The sequence below is a fragment of the Lepidochelys olivacea genome, assembly GCF_965140295.1.
Source record: "Lepidochelys olivacea isolate rLepOli2 genome assembly, chromosome: 10".
In the NCBI taxonomy this organism is placed as follows: domain Eukaryota; kingdom Metazoa; phylum Chordata; order Testudines; family Cheloniidae; genus Lepidochelys; species Lepidochelys olivacea.
Window position 1 is genome coordinate 10524310 of NC_140420.1, and position 16026 is coordinate 10540335.

General features: G+C 41.2%; 1 protein-coding gene across 1 annotated transcript in view; it reads right to left on the bottom strand.

Annotated features, from left to right (window-relative positions):
* SDK1 (sidekick cell adhesion molecule 1) overlaps window positions 1-16026 on the bottom strand; it is a 687887-nt gene that overhangs the window by 119100 nt on the left and 552761 nt on the right. Inside the window, exons 31-34 of the mRNA XM_084641923.1 lie at window positions 12084-12285; window positions 8362-8465; window positions 7431-7501; window positions 883-1018 (exon numbers count right to left, since the gene is read on the bottom strand). Coding sequence (XP_084498049.1) covers window positions 883-1018; window positions 7431-7501; window positions 8362-8465; window positions 12084-12285 — 513 coding nt within the window. The remainder of the gene's footprint in view (window positions 1-882; window positions 1019-7430; window positions 7502-8361; window positions 8466-12083; window positions 12286-16026) is intronic.

Here is a 16026-nt window from a genome sequence, read left to right on the forward strand (position 1 = left end):
CTGAGAAATGCTGCAAGACATTATCATATCATGTAAATCCTGCTGGACCAGATTGTGCCACCCTTACTCACAGTGAGTAGTATTTAACTCTGAGAGTAATCCCATTGATTTCAATCATGGCAGAAGCTTATCTGTCACGATGACATTTTATTGCTAGTCTACATCTCTCAAGCTACTGAGCCGTCACTTGATCCTCCTCTCCCGCCTGATTTTTATGCTTTATTCTTCCTTCCTACTTTCCTTCTTCTCTTTAAATCTCCTCTTCATTTTTCTCTTACTCTTCTCCTTCTCAGTATTCTTTCCATCAATAAAATGTTTCCTGACTATTGTTAACCTATACGCCAATATAAGACTATTTGTTAGTCTCTAAGGTGCCACAAGTACGCCTTTTCTTTTTGCTTTTTATTTATTTTATTTCCTTTCCATTTTGACCCTAAATAATGACAAACAAACACTTAGAAACTTTAAATATTCCCATCAGCCGGAAAAAAATAAATAAAAACCTTTTCTGAAATAATACATTTTCCAAAATGTATCTGCTACCTTTTGTGTATGAAGCCAGAGCATAGTGTACCACAGTAACCACCAGATGGAAATAGGAGAAAGCAGGAAATCAGAGTATGCATGGAGGGAGGAGAAACAAAGAGGGAGAGAAAATGCCACTTCAAGCATGCTGGCATGGATTGGAGTGTGCCATTAAATATAATGCAGATTAGACCATAGTTAATAGCATCTTTGAACATCTCTGCCCTTTGTACTTAAGTGTTAAATAATTTAGCACCCATGGCACATCTTTACATCCTCTCCACTGAGTAATGAGGGGTGCGGACTCTGATGGAATGGTGGATTATCAGCTTCTAATACAGCAGTGTGTCTACTCACGTGTAAGCTCAGCTCGTAAAGCTGAAGGGATTTTAATAGTCTTGGACTCTGTTCCAGGCCCAGTTTCATACTCCAGCTCCCGGTAATAAATCCGATACCCCAACAGCAAGCCATTCAGACTCTCAACCTTTGGTGGCTGCAAGAAGTTCATATTAGGAATGTGCTTGGTAAGAAGTTCAATGCAACAAACATCAGACAGTTTAAGACATTGGTTTAGACAGTCTCATCCAGAGTCTGGGTTCAGTGCAACAGGGACTCAAACTTCTATGGTGAGAACAGATCCCTCAACAATACAAGAGAAAAACATTCATGGAAGTTATAAAACAACATTTAAAGGCATTGTTGTTATTTTAACTCAGAGACAGTAGTTAAAAATGCCCTGGATTTAGTAGTCCACGGCTTATATGATTCACACAAACATGAGCGTCCTACATCCTGAATGCACAAGAGTCTGTGTGTGACAAATTGTCTGGACAAACCAATGGCAAAAAAACACAGATGTCGTTACATGTTGCCTGGCACAAAAACAGCAGAAAAGGAAGCCAATTTTTCACACATTTAGCCGCAGAAGAGGAATTCAAAATTTTGGCAACGGCGGTTATTATTAAACAGCGATTCTCTCCTGGTTGTTCTCCTTGAGGACAGCTTCTGGATTCAGCATGGTTAGAGATGAGGGGTAGCTGATGAGAAGTGGAATAAGGATCAGTAGTTTTAACTAATTAGGTGAAAACCAGGTATTTTGGTAATGGCCCTACTTCCATATGAGGTACTGCCACTCATTTATATTTGGCTAGTGCAGAACACACATCCCTCAAGCCACATGGGTCTGTCTATAACAAACAAAGAAATACACAAGTCATGAGAATAGCTGCAATTTAGGAAGTGAAGGATGTTTACGGTCTCTCCCTTTTTGTGCCATGAATATAAGTCTCACCTATAACACTCCTTCAGACTATGTTTCTTTTTCCCCAAGGAGTCTTGCACATAATGTATTGGGACCCCCAGGATTCTGCTCTTTCCACTCACTCCAAGCCTCCTGCTTCAAAGAATCTTCTTTACGGCTGAGGAGTGAATGGAGCCCAACATTGCTGTTCTCACATCAGCAAGGTATCCACTTTGGATACTGGGCTAAGTTGAAGAACAAGAAATTTAACTTGAGAACTAAATATGGATTTCTGGCATAGCTATATGGTAATTATGTAGGGCCATCAGGCTGGCCATCCATACACTTGTTATTTCTCTAGATCATACTCTGCCACTCAATAGTACTTATACCTCAGCAGAGGAATGCTACTGCAGTCCCCCACGTCCTTCTCCAACTAGAGATAAAAAGGCCGAAGAAATCCATTACACTGAGAGGAGATTTTTTTATCTGAGTGACTTACTTAGATATAGACAGGACATGGGAGTCATGATGGTTTGGAAAAAAAAAATGTTTTTTCAGGAGCTCACCGTAGGTTTAATGTGGCAGAGAAGAAAAGTGACCTTGAGCCATTATTTTCTAAAGATCCCCAAATTTAAGCAGAAAGGAACTGAAAGGGTAAATGATAATGCCTGTAGCTATAATGATCTTGCTTTTAAATTCCAGAAAAACCTCCATGTACATTGGAAACTTTACACAGAAATATCTTTGTCCATCACTGAAACAGTAACTACTTGGGTGAAATGTAGTGACAATACCAGATAACACCCTGTGTAATTTTAAAGAAGAAAGTGAAAACCAATAATTTAATCATTTAAAACAGGGAGAGAGGCAAGTACTCTGAAATTTAAAGAAGAATTTGGTAACAGTCTAGCATACTGCTATGAAAAGAAAAAAAGAACATAACACCTCCTGCTCCATACCACCACCAACAAAAAGACATCCACCAGAACTGACTGTACTACAGAAAAAAATGCCTCTGTATTAGGGCAAAAGGTATTTTGGGGGGCTTGGTGCATAACCTAAGGCTGAGGGGAAAGGGGATTGCTTACCTGTGCCGTAACAGACGTTCTTCGAGATGTGCAGTCTGTAAACATATTCCACAGCTGGTGATTGCATCACACCAGTGTGCATGTGTTGAAGAACTTTCTAGTTAGCAGTGCCTGGAGGGGCAGCATATGCACCTTTCATTGCCTCAGGAGCTTGCGTGACAGAATAAGGGGCGGACCTGCCCCGCCCACCTCAGTTCTTCCACGGCTTTCAGAGCCCCTGGCCTGTGGAGTCTGCAGTAGCATGAGTGGAGAGCGGGTCATGGAATATGTATATGGACTACATATCTTGAAGGAGATCCATTACTGTACAGATAAGTAGCATCCTTTTCTGTATCGAGTGATAGTCCTTATCACATTCCACAGCTGGTGACTCCTAAGCAGTAGAACTTCCCGGAGGCAGGTGCAAGGCATTCACAGTCAGAGTGCCAAATCTAGCATCATCCCTGGTCACCTGCACTTTGTGAATGTGTGAAGAAAAGACTAACTTACTGCTCTGCAGATGTCTCTGAGGAGTATGCACACTAAAGAGGTCACCGACGTAGCCGGTGCCCTTGTGCAATGTGCTAATTTGCTGCCAGGAAGAGGTGCCCCTGCCAGTCTATAACATGATCTGATGCACTTGGCTATCCATCTGGATAGATGGACACTACTTGTCCGCTAGCCCCCTCCCCATAAGCCACAAAGAGCCTGGAGAATTTTGTGAGGGGCCTAGTCCTGTCAAAGTAGGATAGCAAGGCCCTTTCTTACATCCAACATATGCAGCTTATTTTTATGTAATGAGAAGCGTCATACAGCACTTCAAAAAACATGAGAAACTTTTTTAGGGACAAATATTTTACTGTACCCTTTCCTATATAATGTAAAAAAAGTAAACACTGTTGAATAAGAGTATATGAGGGACACTAATGCGCCACATTATGTTATACATCTAATTAAAGGATATTTCTTTAATTCCACATGAATCCATTGACAACCAACTTGTATTTATGCTTTCATGTTTTCCCCAGTCCTTTCCTCCTTCAAATATAGCACAGGGATACTCAGAAGATAAATGGCCCAGGATGTTTTTCTCTTTGCCATGAAAATGATGATTCTTCCTTGAAAAGGGTACTTTGCTGAAAGGTCAGGTCTTTCCACTCCTATCAGTCTTTCATGGATAAATGTCCGCTTTTGATGTAATGGATTATTTAGGATTTTTCTCTATCTGGAGAAAGGCCTAAGGGATCTGCTGAGGTAGGTAAAGTGATTATGAGTGGCTGCCTGGATGGTGTGCAGTAGTAATAATAACAATTTGTTTATATCATGTGAGTTACAGAAACTCTTGTGTCTAAGGTGGAAGTAAAGTGATACACTATCTTGAAGTTAACAGTAACATCATTTAGAACTTTTAAAATCAATCTTAGATTATTACTATAACTGGCTTTGATGGAAAGGACTTGTTTTCTACCAGTTACATTTAAAAATAATGGACTGACTGGACCAAAGAAATGGAGTTGATCTAATCTACCTGGATTTCAATAAGGCATTTGATACAATTCCACATGGGCAATTATTCATTAAATTAGAAAAGATGGGAATTAATATGAGAATTGAAAGATGGATAAGGAACTGGTTGAAGGGGAGACTACAATGGTTCATACTGAAAGGTGAACTGTCAGGCTGGAGGGAGGTTACTAGCGGAGTTCCTCAAGGATCAGTCTTGGGACCAATCTTATTTAACAGTTTTATTCCTGACCTTCAAACAAAAAGTGAGTGTGCGCTAATTAAAATTTGCGGATGACACAAAGTTTGGCGGTATTGCCAATATGGAGGAAGATCGGATTATCAAACAAGAAGATCTGGATGACCTTGTAAACTGGAGTAATAGAAATGGGATGAAATTTAATAGCACGAAGTGCAAGATCATGTATTTAGGGACTAACAACAAGAATTTTTGCTATAAACTTATCGGTTGGAAGCGACAGAGGAGGAGAAATAACCTGGGTGTATTGGTTTCTCACAGGATGACAATGAGCCATCAATGTGATGTGGCTGTGAAAAAAGGCTAATGCAGTCTTAGGATGCATCAGGAAAGATATTTCCAGTAGAGACAGGAAAGAGTTAGTACCATTATACAAGGCACTGGTGAGACCTCATCTGGAATACTGTGTGCAGTTCTGATCTCCCATGTCTAAGAAAGATGAATTCAAACTAGAACAGGTGCAGAAAAGGGCTAGTAGGATAATCCAAGGAATGGAAAACCTACCTTATGAGAGGAAACACAAAGTGCTTGGCTTGTTTAGCCTTGTTTAACCAAGAGAGGCTCTTGGGGGAAATGATTGCTCTCCATAAATACATCAGAGGGATAAATACCAGGGAGGGAGAGGAGTTGTTTAAGTTAGGCGCCAATGTGGACACAAGAACAAATGGATATAAACAGGCCAACAACAAGTTTAGGCTCAAAATTCGGTGAAGGTTTCTAACCATCAGAGGAGTGAAGTTCTGGAACAGCCTCCCAAGGGGAGCAGTGGGGGCAAAAAACCTAACTGACTTCAAGACTGAATTTGATAAATTTATGGAAGGGAGGGTATGATGGGACTGCTAGCAGCAAAGTCACCTAATGGCCAGAGATGGGACACTAGATGGGGAGAGCTCTGAGTTACTACAGAGAATTCTCTCTCAGGTATCTGCCTGGTGGGTCTTGCTCACATGCTCAGGGAGTAACCGACTGCCATATTTGGGGTCAGGAAGGAATTTTCCCCGTGGTCAGATTGGTAGAGACACTGGGAGGTTTTCACATTCCTCTGCAGCATAGGGCACAGGTCACTTGCAGGTTTAAACTAATGTAAATGGTGAATTTTCTGTAACTTGAAGTCTTTAAACCATGATTTGAGGACTTCAGTAACTCAGCCAGAGATTAGGGGTCTATTACAGGAGTGGGTGGGTAAGGTTCTCTGGCCTGCAATGTGCAGGAGATCAGACCAGATGATCACACTGGTCCCTTTTGACCTTAAAGTCTGTGAGTCTATAAGTGGATTCAAATACAGATAGTGCATTTGGATTTTGTTTTGTGAGTTATTAACAAAATTCAAAGTTAAAAATTCAGCTTTGCTTGGAACTCTACAGTCTCTTCTTTCCCCTCTTCTCCGTTCAGACTGGCTTGTGTTTTCAGTTTTACATTATTCTTTAACACTGCTGTAGAATGCCCTGTTTATTGTAGGCTACTGCGGGATTTGAGGTTTTTATTTATTTGAAAAATAAAGTACAGCTGAATTACTGAGATCCCATATAAGACATGTAGTAATGACATGTAATTGCCTGCAACTCCCTTGACATGGCTCTGGTACAACTATCCCATTTCATTTTCATGAAATAAAAAGCATCTAGTTACCTAAACAACCACCTATTTCACATTAATTACCCCCCAATAATCAGTCAATTGGACAAATGTGGTTTTTTTATTGTGCATTACATTTCACATTCCCTGTTTGTCCTTGCAAAGGACTACACTGATTTGGAAGTGGGGCTATTGATTGATACCTATACTAGCTCCATTGGTAAAGTTGTTCAGTATGTCTTCCATTTGTCAACATGCAGTAAAAGTGAGAGAGTTACAAACTGTGTTGCTGCATGAAAATGTGCTCACTACTCATTTGAATAGCCAGACCTTCTAAGTACAGTTGCACAGCAATAAACAGGCCCTCATACATCAAAGAAAATTCTTCCAACATGCAGGAAGCCTGATCTACACTGTAAACAGTATGTTTTCCGCTTGAATCCAACCTGTCAAAGATGCACTTCTTATTTGGGCAGAAGTCTATCTTAGGCATGGGGTGGGACAGAATTTCTGGCACAGGTAACAGATACCTTGTGTTAACCCATTGGGTTTTCTATATTAATGCTGACTAGCAAGAGGAAGTCTCGGGTAATAGCATACAAAGAGTTCCAGTAAATCTAAGTAGATCAAGGCCAGACTGAAAAGATAGGATAGAAACTGAAAATGCATATATTTCTAAAGCAGATATGGCATGGTTACTCTCAGCATCCATTATTCTGGAGAAACTTCCATTCTTTAGACCTCAAAAAGAAAGAGCTCAAGTGTACGTGGAATTCCTTGGAGGTATGAATGTTGTCTCAGACACAGCATATTTGCCTGTTTTATCATCTGAAGGAGATTATATGCAATTTGAACTGAATGAGATTTTTGTTCCCTGATCCTTACCAACTCTGACAATGACTCTGCTGTGTATTGTACAGGCAAACTGTGATACCTAGTATTATCAACAAGATGACAGTACTACTTGTAAGAGAAACATTCTCAGGCATCTGTAGAAACCCCTTTATGTCTCCGGTCTCCCTCAAGGTGCATAACTATCCAGTCCCCCTTAGAGTAAAAGCCAGGAACCAGAAATTTACATCTTTCATCATAATATATAACTGGATCAGCAGTAGGGAACTAGGCTGCAGTCTTTCTAGTGTGCTATAATACTGGCTTTGCAGAGAAGTTATTCATTGCATTGTGCCATTAGGCCAACAAGGTTCATCAATCTTAGGTCACTGTAGAAAAGTTCTAGTAATTTTTGTATTTTACCTACCTGCCACTGAACAAGGACAGAGGAGGTAGTGTGGGGAGTTACTGACACAGAGCGTGGAGGTTCACCTGGAACTAAACAAAACCCAAAACATAATAAAAGGTTATAATAGTGTGGCAAAACACAGAAAACTTATTCCATCAACCCCTCCTTCCTTCACTACTGACCTTTCTGTCCCAGCTTCAGTGTTAGGTTGCTCAATGGAAAAAGAGTGAACAAGAGTACTCCTACGCATGGCCAGTTACCTACCATACCTCCTCTCTGTCTACGCTACCTCTCAACACCCAGTATGTATCATCTCAGGAATAAAGAAGGAAAAGCTTATCAGGAGCTCACAGCTCTCCACAGTGGAATGCACTAGGTTTGCTCAGCAGAATAAACGATTACAGTTTGCCAAGGAAGCGAGACTCTTTTGCAGTTTTTACCCATTTGATTGTAAGGAGGCCAAACTGTTCTGGATTCCCTGTAACTAAACAAAGTAAATTAAACACACCTCAGCCATTTGGATGGACTGCAGCCTAATGTGGATCATGAGTGAAAACAATTGAAGACATTTCTTCAAACATATGCACAGTTCCACATTTATTTTTAATGATCCCTTGTAAATTATTCAATTTCTGCAAAGATAATGGTTGGAACAGAGTTTGAAAACCAATGAAACAGAGTTTAATTCCATTTGGAGACTCCTGAAAACATGGTTCATTTTCAGAGGGCACACCAAAACACTTAAAGCTGCCTGTTATTAATTAAGCTATTTACCACCCATATCAATTGTTTGTGAACAGAACTGTGTTTAAGTGGGTGGGTACCACTGTCTAAGGCACAAAATGGAATTAAATCCACTGGAAAGTGTGTTCTAGAGGTTATAGCAAGATCTACCCATGCCCCATCCCATGCCAAGGGTAGGATCATATTCCCTCTCCATCTCTCTTACCATCCTGCAGAGTAGTGACTGCTTCTGTCTCAGCACTGAAGTCACTATCTCCAATATCATTGGTTGCTTTCAGACGCAGCTTATAAGAGGTAAATGGGTTCAGCCTGTAAAACATAACAATGAGGATGAGGGATGAATTCTCTTCAAAAGCTGTCTGAGACCAAACCTCTTACAAAGAACCTGCCCAAAGGCAAATGAAATTATTAGAGTAGTTCATCTCCTCTTAAGGCTCCTCCCTTTCTATCTGGCCTTGTCCTTCTTCCTCGTAGCACTGGATTTGCTCAGACTCTCCACTGTTGTCATCACCTTCTCAAATATTGACTGGACAGAGTTCTTAAACACAGGCATTCTGTGCTCTTGATGGTCTACAGAATAGCCATAGCTATGATTCACAGACATATCTATGGTAGCTTTTGGTTCTGGAAAAGGGCAGGGCATATTAATAATAATAGAATTCAGCATGTATATTAGTGTTTCAGATCTTCAGAGCGCTGTTCGTATTTTATCTAATATATCCTCACAACACACCTGTGGCACAGCTAAAGACTATCATCCTCATTTTACAGATAGGGAAATTGAGCTAAAGAGAGGTTAGATGATTTGCCCAGAGCCACCCTGTGAGTCAATAGCACAGCTGGCATTAACCCTGAGGCCACCAATCTCCCAGTTAATCCTCTGTCATGCTGCAAGATTGGCATGTTTCATTCCTATTAAATTCCAAGCTAATGCAATTCCCTGAATTATTTAGTATGGACCGTGACTGCAGATTCACTACAGTTCTGTATACGCATGGCTTTAACATATGCAAAGAGCAACTTCCAACTGATATAACCTTAGCAAAGCTTCTTCTAGCTTGGCGAGGGGGAAGATTTGCTTTTGAGTCACCTTCACGAGTTTCAATTTCAGGGCTACAAGTTATGGTGAGTTTAGTTAATTAATTGGTAGTATCTGTCCAACAACCAGCAAATGCAACTGTGACTACAGGTCCAAAAACCTACTGGGAAGGAATGTGTAAAGGGGTGAGCCATCCTCCTGCACTCCTTTGTGTCCCACCGCGGTGTTGCAGGTGTGTCCCACCTTAATTTCCAGATTGGGCAGCAAAAGGTTTGCTTTATCAGCTCAGGCCAAGGAGAACTCAACACACATTAACAGAACAGCACGTCCTTTTATAAAAAGGCTTTAGGAAAGGAGCATTTACAACAAATTTCATAAGGTCTTCACCACTGGACTCTGGTTCAGAGCTCCCAAAACTTGAAGTCCATAACACCAACCCTCTAAGTCTCATAAGCCTGGTCTGCTGGAGCCTGAGGAAAAACCTTATGCAGCCTGAATGGATTCTACTCCCCTGCTGAGCTTCCTCTTCTTATTTATATAGCCCAGCCCTAGGACAGGGTCTCCTTGATTACACTCCAGGCTGTCCCAGCTGCAGGCTCCAGTCTTTCCTTTAGAGGGGTAAGACATTCCTTCACAGGATGATTAACTACTGAGGGATGGGCAATAGTCTAGTGGCACTCAAAATATTGCTTTTCTGGATTCCCCCAGGAAAATGCTTTTAGCAAGGTGGAGAAGAAATGTTTCCCTTAGTTCTACCCTATTAGAAAACTTCAGCAACTTAAATGGTCTTTCTTGAAATACAGATCTTTGATTTTCAGTAACTACAGTGTCAGTTCCAAAATACATAGCTGGTCTCCTTGATTTCAGAGGCCTTGACTAGAAAGACACCAGGCATAATTCAGGCCTGATGTAACTCCACTGAGGACAATGAATCAGGTCTGCATTTGTCCTACAATCTTCAAGTTTTCTTTTTCCTGCACAGTTAGACAAAGGGTAGTAGCAATTTGTTTATACCTCTGGGTGGACTAATAAGTCAGTGCTGTGTCCTCCATGACAGCGATTATCTTCTAAAAGTCATGGAAGATGGGAGAGATTCCAGAGGACTGGAAAAGGGCAAATATAGTGCCCAGCTATAAAAAGGGAAATAAGGACAGCCCAGGGAATTACAAACCAGTCATCTTAACTTCAGTACCCGGAAAGATAATGGAGCAAATAATTAAGCAATCAATTTGCAAACACCTAGAAGATAATAAGGTGATAAGTAACTGTCAGCATGGATTTGTCAAGAACAAATCGTGTCAAAGCAACCTAATAGCTTTCTTTGACACGGTAACAAGCCTTGTGGATGGGGCGGGGTTGGGGGGAGGAGAAATGGTAGATGTGGTATATCTTGAATTTAGTAAGGCTTTTAATACTGTCTCGTATGATCTTCTCATAAACAAACTAGGGAAATACAGCCTAGATGGAGTGACTATAGAGTTCCCAGAGAGTATTTATCAGTGGTTCACAGTCAAGCTGGAAGGGCATATCGTGGGGATCAGTTCTGGATCCAGTTCTGTTCAATATCTTCATCAATGTTTTAGATAATGGCATAGAAAGTATAGTTATAAAATTTGCAGATGATATCAAGCTGGGAGGGGTGGCAAGTGCTTTGGAGGATAGGATTAAAATTCAAAATGATCTGGACAAACTGGCGAAATGGTCTGAAGTAAATAGGATGAAATTCAATAAGGACAAATGCAAAGTACTACACTTAGGAAGGAATAGTCAGTTGCACACATGCAAAATGGTAAATGACTGTCTAGGACGGAGTACTGTGGGAAGGGATCTGCAGGTGGATCACAAGCTAAATATGAGTCAACAGTGTAACACTTGTTTCAACTTGAGTTGAACAAACTTGAGTCAACAGTGTAACACTAAAAAAGGCAAACATCATTCTGGGATCTATTAGCAGGAGTGTTGTAAGCAAGATACAAGAAGTAATTCTCCCTCTGTACTCTGCACTAATACGGCCTCAACTGAAGTACTGTGTCCAGTTCTGGGTGCCACATTGGACAAATCTGGACAAATTGGAGAAAATTCAGAGAAGAGCAACAAAAATGACTAGAGGTCTAGAAAACTTGACCTGTAAGGAAAGATTGAAAAAATTAGGTTTGTTTAATCTGGAGAAGAGAAGACTGAGAGGGGACATGAAAACAGTTTTCAAGTTTATAAAAGGTTGTTGCTAGGATTAGGGTGAAAAATTGTTCTCCTTAACCTCTGAGGATAGGACAAGAAGCAATGGGCTTGAATTGCAGCAACAGTGGCTTAGGTAGGACATTAGTAAGAACTTCCTAACTATCATGGCTGTTAAGCACTGGAATAAATTGCCCAGGGAGGTTGTGGAATCTGCATCATTGGAGATTTTTAAGAGCAGGTTAGAAAAACACCTGTCAGGGTTGGTCTAGAACAGTGGTTCCCAAACTTGTTTGCCGCTTGTGCAGGGAAAGCACAAGTGGTGGAACAAGTTTGGGAATCACTGGTCTAGATAATACTTAGTCCTGCCTTGAGTGCAGGAGACTAGACTAGATAAACTCTCGAGGTCTCTCTGAGTCCTACAATTCTATGATTTTATTGTCTAGCATACTAAACATTGGGGGAGGAGCCTAGAAATGTTTAACTACAAAATCAACTCTGAATTAGATTTGTGGGACGTCCTTAGGCAAGTTACTAAACCTGTGTATCTCAGCTTTGCCAACTCTAAAACAGGGATAGTGACCATTACTTACCAACCTCACAGAAGGGTTGTGAGGTTTCATTATCTAATGTTTGCTTAGTGCTTTGAAATTATAAAATATTTGGAATGGTAAGTATTGTACCTTCTATGACACTCTGATGTTATACAATACCTCTCAATAACACAGGACGTTGCCTCATGACTGATGGAAGAGGAATAGGTTTGCCATTCTCCATTTGGTAGCTCCCGCACTTGCACGGTGAAATACCGTATTGGTGAAGATCCATCACTACCAGGAACCCATTGTAGCTGCAGGGTCTGTGATGACACCTCAGACTGGGGAACCTTCGGCTCTCTAGGAGGTGCTGGCCGCTCTGCAATTAAACAAACAATGGGTATTACTGTGGGAGGAAACTCAAGATAGCACAAATCTAGAGGTGCTCATGGAGCTTCTCAGATGCAATGCAACAGATTACTGCTGCTTTTAGATTTGCTGCATGAAACAGTGAAGTAGACATTCTGTACCATATCTCAAGTTTCAGCTGCAAAGAGGAGTGTTAGGAATGATTCTTGTCTCCCTAGGAAAAAAAGACACCTCTGTGTGGCTATGCCCTCAAATAGCCAGATACTGAGGAGCTGATCTTGTAATCAATACATTTTATATCTCTAGAGACCAGAGAACACCTGCACCTTCTACATACACCTTCTTGGACAAAGAATTGCTCCTTTGCCCCAGCATACATGGGAGGAGAGGATGCCTCAGGGTGTGCTGGAGTGTGGTGGTCAAATTTCACTATGCCTTATCCTTCATGGGGCAGCAGAAGTAAAAGAGGCCACATTGTTACTCTAACTTTCACTTGAGCCAGCTGGTCAAAGATCTGGAAACCACACCCATCTTCCTGTGGCTGCTGTTGTCCATGATGTTGGAGCACAGCTTGGTGGAGTGGAGAATTGGGAGTCTAAGAGCCTCATTCAGCTCACTAGTCAGACCCACCCCTCCTTCTTCCTTCACACTTATTGACCCTGAGCCTGCAAAGGCAAGAAAGCTAGTCCCAGTGCAGATGGGGAACTCTCCAGAGCAATTAATGGTTAATATCTTTCATATGAGGTGAAGAATGGGAATGCAGGTGCTGCTGAAGCCAGTATCTATCTGTTTGAATATAGATCTCCTCTACCTTGTCAGTGTATCTGCTCACCCCATCGATTTCAACTGAGAAACTCAATAGAGTGAGAAATAATTGTTTAATTGTTTATCATGAAGTTTATTGATTCTGATTAAAACGTGTGCATGTAATAAAGCAGGAATTGACTGGAGACACCACAGTGACTTGCCTTCAAGAAGTGATATGATTCAACTTAATCAGCACTTGTTTCCATAAGCACACACCTCTGACTGCATGATTCTCCTAGCTTTGTATGAAGAGCATTCCCTCTCCCCCCACCCCAACTCAAAACATTTCCTTTACGGCTTGGCATTTCTCCGCAGCATGCTCTTGCTGATGCATGAATGCCAAAAGAATTGTAAGCTATTAGCCATGCAGAGTCAGCAAGTGCCAGTAGTGTGCATTGCAGAGTTAAGCATAAAAGTCATTGTCTTGCACTGGCAGGACTAGACAGGTGTTCAGGGTTATTCCTTCAGAGGAAGTGAGTAGCTGGTAAAGTCTTGTGGGGGTTTAATACTCTCATCTGGTAAACTTTAACTGGCTTGCAATTTGGGGCAGATCACATATTGTATCCAGTTTCCCATGACAGGGTTTTAGTCTGTTGTTAAAGTCTTGATGATCCATTACCATCTTCTTCTTTTTTTTAAAATAAATTCCCTGATTGTTAGTAGGAAACTATTACTACAGAGGGCCCCCATTACCGGAGTTTATCCACAAGCAAACTCAAAGGTTAACTTTCCTGCAGAAGTAGCTAAGCCAGTTCACATGACTCAACAGAATTTTTTCACAGGCAGGGGCACGAGTTTCTTGTTAAGTTTAACAATGGAGAATCTCAAGGCTCATCAGCTCTGCTCTAACCAGCAGGTGTTACTATCCTGAAGGGCATTATAGTAAAGTGTAAATCCAAAGGATCAAGAAATACCATGCTGTCTAGCTATAACTATTGCCACGAAGCACCTTGTGATAATTAAGTCATGACAAGCACCACATATATAAAGTTTTAGACTTCGATTTTCATAGGAACCTTTGTAGTGGGGTCTATCATGCCTTCTCTACCTCCTGCTGGAGATGGCAGTGCCTGATGCACCCCAGCTTAAGGAAAATCCAGTCAACCAAAAAGCCTTCGTACTTCAGGGGCCTGAAAGGGCCAAGAGGAGACACTGACCAATTGGGAGCCAGCAGTCCTGTTCAGAAGGCTTGCCTGCCTCACCTCCTGTCATGGGCGGGAGTGCTGGGACAGGAGAGGAGCTCCTAAGTGTTAACCCAGAACCCCAGGGCCAGATCAGAGCCTTTGCTTAAAACACTGCAACAAAATAGATAGCTTTTATGTTTAGTCGTTAGTTGAAAGGTGCGGACAGCCAAATTTGGAGTTTGTTTATTGCTGAACCATTTCAAGACTGAGGCTGAGCTCACAGCATGGGCCGTTCTAATCCAGCTGGGTTACCACTGGCCTAAAACGGGTGTCCAATCCCGACTGAGTTTCAATGAGACTTGGGTGCCTATCTACTTTAAACTCTTTTGAAACTTCCATCTTTATTTGATATTAAGTGAATTTTATTAGTGGAGAAGTGAGTATTCATTCATGAAAGCATACACTATAAAGACTCTCATATTCTGGTTTGTTTCCTAACTGAACAGCTGCAACTTATGCATTTCCTCTCATCTTATTGATATGAGCTTCACCATTTTTCTTTCTCTCCCAGACACACAGACCAGACAGCTGGTCTCAACTTTATGGGATACATGCAGGGACACGAAGCCAGCTATTAGAGAGGGAAAGGTTTTGTTTTATATAATGACTCTCACATTCAAGATATCCCTACGGGCTTGATGATAATGGAGAACATTGTTATTGTAGTGAAAGTGGGAATTATGCAGTGAGCTATTATGTGCTCAGCAACAGCTAATGTGCAGCACTGGAAATTAGAATGGCTATTTTTGAGAAAGAGAATGTTTCCCAGGACATCGGGGTTCTCATCTACACTTTACTGGAAAGTTCCATGCATTGTTTAACCTTCCACTTGGGCTTATCAGTCCGTAAGATGGATAGGAGTGTTAGCATGTGTATTTTTAAAATTTTTCTACAGCTCTTTTCCTTCCCTGGGGACAGCACCTTGATGCGACGGGAAAACTTGTGTGTGCCACTGTCCTTGAGAGCTATGCCAGTAGAAGTTTTAACTCCTGGGGGGCCATCTAAGCTGGACAGGTCAAATGGTAGGGACCAGACAAAAAAACCCAGCCCCACTGGTCCTCCAGGTTGGGTGTGGAGCAATAGGCCAACAATGGTATGCTTGTAAAAAAATTATAGAAACACAATAAAGTAGCCATTCCAGAGAACAGCGAAATACACAGGGATGGTGGAGCCTTGTTCATGCCCCTCACATTGATGGTACAGGAAAGATTCAGATTCAGGTTCAGATCTAGAACTTGTTGGACAATCAAATTTTATGAACTGAGAAATAAAATGCAAAACCCCGTAGTGTTGCACTGTTATGTCAGAACTAGGCAAGAGCCAAAGTCTGCAAGCTGATCCCACAATCGTTTTACTCCAAGGCAGGAGGCCTACCAATTGAACATTCAGGCTTGCTTTTGTTGGGGCTTTATTGTTATTGCCGCCTCATGAAATGTGGTTCTACTCTGAAAAGTGATTGTGTATAATTGGTACATTGGAATTCCATGCTTATATTCTTTCAGGCCAATCAACTTTTCTACATTTATAAGCAAAAAAAAAAAAAAAAAAGTTTTTCTGTCAGATCCTCAGACTAAACTGAGGATCTCCAAGGCAAGTGGGATTCTTTCCTGCTTATGTAAAAATACCAGTACCAAAAATTCTACAGATCAGATTCCGTCATATCTTATTTTTTCTATAATATTTCTGAGGAACCCATCTCCTTGGTATTTAACTGGATTCAGTTACATCTGTGCAACCTCACGGTCACCAATGAGGTTCCA